The 7640-nt window shown below is 35.1% G+C and overlaps 1 protein-coding gene across 2 annotated transcripts; it reads right to left on the bottom strand.

Moving 5' to 3' along the window:
- Positions 1-2764: 2764 nt before the first annotated feature.
- On the bottom strand, positions 2765-7026 carry LOC145041103 (diamine oxidase [copper-containing] 1, peroxisomal-like). Of its 2 annotated transcripts, none has more exons than XM_078989035.1 (11): positions 6677-7026; positions 5902-6026; positions 5512-5817; positions 4970-5413; positions 4682-4897; positions 4380-4616; positions 3996-4181; positions 3778-3918; positions 3404-3672; positions 3146-3227; positions 2765-3047 (listed from the first exon to the last, which is right to left on the bottom strand). In XM_078989035.1, the coding sequence occupies exons 1-11, from the start codon at positions 6873-6875 to the stop codon at positions 2910-2912; spliced, it is 2343 nt and encodes a 780-aa protein (XP_078845161.1). In that variant the 5' UTR covers positions 6876-7026; the 3' UTR covers positions 2765-2909. The 2 variants fall into 2 exon arrangements, with proteins under 2 accessions (XP_078845161.1, XP_078845162.1); XM_078989036.1 differs by having other exon boundaries at positions 5902-6017; positions 6677-7025.
- Between the last annotated feature and the right edge of the window lie 614 nt (positions 7027-7640).

Here is a 7640-nt window from a genome sequence, read left to right as displayed (position 1 = left end):
CCAAGGAATGGTTTATATGATAGTTTATACTTGTTGTCTGTGTGATACATGTATGTGCCTGGTAGGGAGGTGAGTGTGGGCGAGGTCCCGTATCTCACCAATATCAGAGTGTGGATGGTGTTCCACATCTCATTAGCAACAAATAAGGGGCGAGGCCCTAGTTAGGGAAAGAGTGAGTGTGGGTTGGGCCCGTATCTCACTATTAGTAGGAGCATGGACGGGGTTCCATGACTCATCAGTAGCAGGACAAGGGTGAGGCCCAAGATAGGCGAGGCCTCAGGACATGATTTATTTGTACATGTTAGTTTATGTGTTGTGATATGCTTATTTGTTAGTATATGCTAGCGGGAGAGGCGCAGTGACATGCGAGGCCTAAGTGAAACAGATCTGTATCCGAGTGAGGCTCGAAGCCAGGCGAGGCCTAGAGCGGCGGGGCCGTTGTAGCGGGCGAGGCCCGAGTTAGGGGGCGAGGCCCAGAATAGCGGGTGTGGCCCAGTATGTGCAGTATGTGATTATACATGGTATGTGGTAGGTTGGGGAACTCACTAAGCTTCGTGCTTACGGTTTTCAGTTTTGGTTTCAGGTACTTCCGGTAGCGGAGGGAAGAGCTTGGGGTAATCGCATGGCACACACCATAGATTAGACAGCCTGGGAATGTTTTACTCTGATAATGAAAATACGTTTTGGAACTAATACTCTGATTATGTTATGGATTGCTAAATGTGTTTTAAGTAATGTTTTATAAAAGAAATTTTTAGTCTTGAAATTGGGACGTTACATTGATATTCTGCCAGAATCCAAAATGCACTTAATCTTCTTTTCGAATCTAAAATGCACTTGAGAGAATTCCGTTTTGCAAGCTCACTTGATTCCATCCATAAAAAAGTATACATCATCTGATCTTCAATAAGAATCCTAAATAAATTCTTGAGCGAGTGCACTTGATCATTCTATTGTGGATTATTCTGCCAGAATATAAGAAATAATAATATTTTCTTTTGTGAAGACCATTGAGAATTGTTCATCTCCATCTCACACATTCTATGAGAATAATTACCATTAAATCGAGCATTCTATAAGAATAACTACCATGAAATCGTATGACAATTCTTAAAACCAAATTCACAAATTACCAGCAAAATCTTCCAAAACAGAATGTACACCATATTTATTTTGTTATAAGAATCTAACCAAATTAGTTAAGTTGGTTCTACAAGAATATTGTTTCCAAACAATAGAAAATAATTATTATTTATTACCTGGTAGTGGTAGAGAGTTAAGTTGAGTCTTTTCATCTAAGTGTCTGAATTAATCACATTATCCTGTTTTAAAATCTCATATTGTTTTGGTCTTAATTCTTACATGTGCAATTGAAACACTTTTGTATGCAAAAAACATAATGGAAATATTAGTCACTAACATTTAGAGAATGTCAAAATGAAAAGATCATCAAATCCAAAATCTGTAACAGTTAATCGTAACATTGGGTTAAATACAACATTTGGTTAAATATATTAGTCACAACATTTAAACATATGATCACCTTCATGCATGTTATGTCAGTAGACTACAGTGGGTGAAATACAACCAATAAAATGGAGTTCATTGGAATTTCAGTTCAAGCACTAGAAATAAACCTTAATACGCATGTTGATAATCATATTTTTTTTAACCTTTATGAATATCAGGTATCCAATTAAACAACCCATTTAAATTCAGTTTGTTTGCTTGCTCTTTATTTTTATTTTTTTTTATCAAATATCAACCATTAAGGTATGACCATTTAATTATTGATGAACAAAAGTATTTCCACAGAAAAAAGAATACAGATATATAATTAACTTAAATTATAAAACAAAAACATATAAAAAAAATACAATAAAACATTTACCAATTTGATTTCGAATCAAACAATCAAGTTGCACAATAAGCCCACATATAAACCGTCGGACCATAACACAAAAGAGAGTGACGGAGGTTGCGGTGTTGGATTTGGTATATGAAACGGATACGAAGGAGAATGAGAAAGGGGAGTGTCGTTATTTAGGCAGAGATGGTAGTGAATAGCGAATGTTGGTGGTAGATTGGCGGTGAAGAAGAGTGTCGTTATTTAGGCACTTGCTGGCGGCTTATAGAGAGTGTGGGGGAGAATTTGAGATCAAATGTGGCATAGGGTTTTTTTGAGATAATGGGGTGCTTGTGATGATATACGGGGACATTCAGTTGCCTATCCTTGATTGCATTAAAATTGAAATGTTATTTAATTCATATGCAATATTACTTATAGGCATTAAAATTGGAATGTTATTTAATCTATATGCAATATTACTGATATATCATTTTTAATTTAATTAATAATTAGTTTTTTTTTTTTTCTAAAATCTTATTAGTTCCTATAACCACACAATAAACGTACATTCACATATGAACCTATTTTATTAAAATTAATTACTCATATAAGGGTTTGTTCATGTAATTTCCCATGCCATCTCTAATGGACAAAAAATCTCTAATGGAAAAAAAGAGTGAGAGAGAGAGAACACGTTTTAGACATATTCCTCCTCCATCTCCTACCAAATTAAAGTATATTTAGTTATTTACATTATCATTTAAATCAAAACAGATTACTAGTATATTTACAGATTTAAAAACAAATAATGATCATAAAGTATACTAAATCAACAAGGTTTAATACATATAATTTAATATCATTCAACAAAAACCAGTAACATACAACAAATATTTTTAATATATTTGGGTCGAGTTAATTAAATTTCGTTTTCTTTATTTTTGCAAGAAAACGTGATGACAGAGTTTAATCGTGGTCGATTTAGTTCATGGAAGTATTGAAGATATTATACAAACATATTAATTGTATGGAGGACACTAATGTGGTTTTAATAGTTCATTCACATCTTTGAAACAAGAGCATTATGATTATGACATGATGTCTTCTCCACCACCATTCCATTTTCCTTCATTTCCAAATCAGCCAATGAGCTTGGAGGAACATCCACCGCCGGCGAGCAGTTAAAAAATCCATGTGGCTGACAAATCATATATTATAATCATTATTAATCTTCAGATGACCATTTTCTTAATTATTTCTCAAAACGAAATAAAAAAGGCCTATAATATCTATTACCATGAGAACAAATCCAATATGTTCCACCGGCATAACAGGCCAATCTTCCAGTCGAGGCACGTGTGTAATTCCAAATACATACCTGCCAAAGTTACATTTTTGGTCCATGAGTTTGATCAATAATTACAGTTTTGCTCTCCAAATTGCTTATTTTTGGAAATTTGGTCCAAAAAAATATAGTTCAAAAAAAGACCAAAATTGCAAGAGAAAAATTAAAAAATCAGCTATGTTTGGGGGGCAAAAATGCAATTTACATACCAGAGAACGAGGTCGGTTTCTTCTAGAGAGCGATTCTTTTTAACCCAAGTAGCCAATCCCTCGCCGACGCGTGGATTCTGATTAGGAAACTCCCCACCCGGGAACATTTCTTCCGGTTCATACGGCGTCACCCACAAATTATGCATCAAAAAAGCGGCTCTTCTTAAAAACTTAGCCTGGGCCCCACCTAACGGTAAACAATTTGATCCGGGTACTAGTTTGTACCCAGTCAACTGACCCGTTCGGTTGACTGTTCTCGTGTTCCTGATCTGAATCCAATCGAATCGAATCCTTGTTTATAAATTACAATAAATATAATATACATATATATATTGAAGTTATTTCAGGAAATCAAAAGAAAAAAAGAAACTTACAACCCAATGTCGTGCAGATGAAGGATTACAATCGCGCATTGCTTCTAATTCGGACTTCAAAAGCTTCTCTTCAGCATAGAAAGCATTGTTGTGTACATTCGCAGCTCCTGGTCCTTCAACTTTCACATCCAACTCAACCACCTGTTTTAATTATTTAAATTTCAAAGCATTCTATTTATTAATATATTCAAAAAAAAAAAAAAAAAAAAAATCCTAACCTGATTGTGGGATTCACCGGGCTTACAGTCAACAGACATATCCATTCGAGCAACAAAAAAGTGTTGATGAACAGGTGCATAAAGTCCAGGAGCTATCATCGTCCCATATTTCCTAACTTCACCAGGTTGTAAAGCTCCCAAGCTTAAAATCCCAGTTAACTTTATCTCAGCTTCTATTTTTCCATCCTGTAATGTAGCAACAAAATATATATATATATATATATATATATATATATATATATATATATATATATATATATATATATATATATATATATATATATATATATATAATTATTTTATTCTTACAACTCAAAAAGATGTTACTATTTTACTAAATAAGTAAATAATAATAATGGGACAATGGGTTATGCTATAACTTACCTGATAAAAATACCAGTAAAATCCATACTCATAATTGGCAACAGTACATATAAAAGACACAACTAGCCTTCTTGACCTTCGTACTTCAGCTAAACCTGTTCTCCAATCCTGATGCTTCCATAAGATTCCATGATCTTCTTCATGTAAGCAAACACAATCTTCAATGGTTTCAACACCACCCGTGAAATTTGTCAGGTGTGCATCAAAATACTTCACATACCCCAAACAATCCGAACCCTGTCATACATCATATATTAGAATTTTAAAAAAAAGGAATACATTTTTGAAATTCAATTGATTACCTTTTTAAGAGAATGAGCGTTTTTCCCTAGTCCATCTTCCCCTGCATCAAAAGCATTCTTTCTGTAATGTGGATCATTTGGATCACCATAAGGAACCACCATTTCTACAAAGCTTAATCTGTGGGCCACAGGCCTACGACCCCTGCTTCCATCAACATATGCAACTGAATATATGATCAAACCCTCCCTTGGAGTAAACCCAATTCGAAAATTCCACTGCCATATACAATTCAAAAACTTAGCCTCAACTTCATTATTATTGAAAAAGATGGAAAAACAAGACAATACCTTTTGCCATTGAACAAAATGGCCATTAACACGAAAACTCGGACCATCAGGCTGAACAATGTTGAGTGGTTTGACATCACTTCGGTCAACACCTCCTCTTGTTTCACCAGCTGTGTAATTTCTCAAAGGATCAGCAGGGGGTAAAGGAACAAGTTTCCTGTCTTTAAACTCAATCACCACCATGTTTTGCATATCAACTAAAACATCAATTCCTTCAACTGGACGTGCATATCCATTTTCCATGGGACAATCACTTTCTGTCCTACAAAATATAAGTGGTTTTGCTAGCCTGCGGTTTGGTGCATCGGCTTCACTGTGGTACCCAACACACCATGGATCCACCATCACAAGATCCATATCTTCAATCCCCCTTCTCTTCATGGCCTCACGAAACGGTGGAAACTCCTTCACAATGGCTTCACATTCAGCGTATTCAACAGCATCCTGTTTGAAACAGATGATAACTGGTGATGGTAAGGATTCAAGAAGAGAAACAAAACAAGGTATTTTGACTATTGAGTTAAACAAGGGTTTTATTATACCATTGGAGGTTGGACATCAGGGACTACTTTAGATGAAATGACTTTCCCTCTATGGTGGCCACCTCGAGTTAAAGCATGAACTTCTGATAACTCAACAATCCATATGCTGGTTTCGTTTGATTTCTTGTTGTAAACAATGAGTCTGGCTTGTCGAGGGGGGAGTTTTGTTGGGATTATGGGTCCTCCTTTTGTTCTGGGTAACAATGATGGTTGAAAAGGTGGGAAAAAATATGCATCTGCTAATGCAACTACACTTTTTGATGGTTCGACAAGGACTACTTCTATAAACCTCATGCTATCTCTCACCTGTGTTTACAATTTAGATTTCATGTTAGGTTTACACATGTTGAGGATTTTTATATGAATCATGAATGTGTGGGAATTATTCACCTCTGGAGTTGCTCCAGCAGCCCTAACAGTTGCCACAGCTATGGAGATTTCAGCAGCAGCTAGAGGATCAAGTGGATGACGAGTCTGCATCCTCACCATACTCGTTGGTCCAGTTCCTGAATGGACTGGTTTCAGTTAATGAATGCATTAAATAATATTTGCTAAAACTAAGGAAATCATTCATGTCCATCTTCATAGCTTGGAATTGAAATTGGTAAAGGAGAGAAACCATCTCTTCAAATCTGAATGGATTGATCATGAATTCCGATTCAAAACCTCAAATTCCAGTATCTCAAACACAATGTAAATGCATTTTTATGTACTAAAATGTATGACACATAATAGGTGATATTATGATCTAGCTATATATAAACTAACTTGTGGCACGATGTGATGATACTAAACACGATCAAATAAACCATATCATAGTCAAATTAGGGCTGCATATGACCCGTTTTGTCTCTAGGATAAGGATATTTCCCCCCAAAATAGAGTGTTGTAAAAAAAATTGTTTGAGTCTGTTAAGTCGATTCCACAATCGCAATCTGTAGATCTGTAACTATAGCTAACAAGAACATCAAATATGAATTGAAAAATAATTTGTACACCTGTGAGGAACACGTTTTATCAGAAATTCTAACAACTACGATCACATATTAAACCGGTTCCACTTTCACCTAACTCTTACGAACAAATCAGAGATCGTGAGTGACATTAACAAGCTGGAGTAATCAAATTAAAATTTCCACACAGATCATTTAAATTCCGTGACTACCTTTAGCAGCAGTAGCAGCAGCGGAGGTTTGAGTAACCACAGGACCAATCAAGTCACCGACAGAAGTAGCTGTGCCGCGGTGGCGAATCTGATCGCCGACGGAGGGATCAGATGTCCAACCCTGGACGACATCGGCGGCAGAGGATGAAGTAACGTCTCGTAGGAGAACAGGCGTCGGTTTTTCCGAAGTTGAGGCCATTGTTGAGGATTATGAAGCTCACTGAAAATGCCGTATTCTTGGTCACCACTGTGGTGGTACTCCACTGACATACAGCAAAATCTCTCTTTCTCGCTCTATACGTATATATGTATCTATATGTTTCCCTCTCTAAAATAATGCTTCATAAATATGAATAAAGATATCTTTATTTAGTGGGAGAAACGGACAAGAAGTGGAAACGGGGGAGAAAAAGAAAAAACTTTTGACACAAAAGTGATGCCAATATATGTTATTATTTACGACAAAAAGACTCCCATATGATAATAAGTTTGTCATGAAGAAAAAAAAAAGCAAATATATCCAAAAAAAAAAAAAAAAAAAACAATCCCTAAGTTTTTGAAAACTCATATAAAAACTTAAAAATTAAACTGTTTCTAAAAATAAGCACTAAATTCGTGGAGATGACCTGCAAAATGTTTCATATGAATAAAAATATATTTATATAGTGGGAGAAACGGACAAGAATTGGAAACGGAGGAGAAAAGAAAAAACTTTTGACACAAAAGTGATCGTGTTATTATTTACGACAAAAAGACTCCCATGAGACCAACTCCAACTTAACTAAAAAAACACTAAATCAATGTAATTCTAACACTAAATATATTTTTTTTCCAACTACACATTAAAATATATATTTAATATTTTTATCAATAAAATAACAATATCATTTTTTATTATTTTTGTTTTTCTACAAACTCACCTCATCTCCTAGTTTCTTGAAACCATAGACTATATCCATGGTTT

The sequence above is a fragment of the Lactuca saligna genome, chromosome 4 (genome assembly GCF_052625555.1).
Source record: "Lactuca saligna cultivar CGN05327 chromosome 4, ASM5262555v1, whole genome shotgun sequence".
NCBI classification, from domain to species: domain Eukaryota; kingdom Viridiplantae; phylum Streptophyta; class Magnoliopsida; order Asterales; family Asteraceae; genus Lactuca; species Lactuca saligna.
Note: the sequence above shows the minus strand (reverse complement) of the source record. Positions and strands in the feature narration are given on the sequence as shown.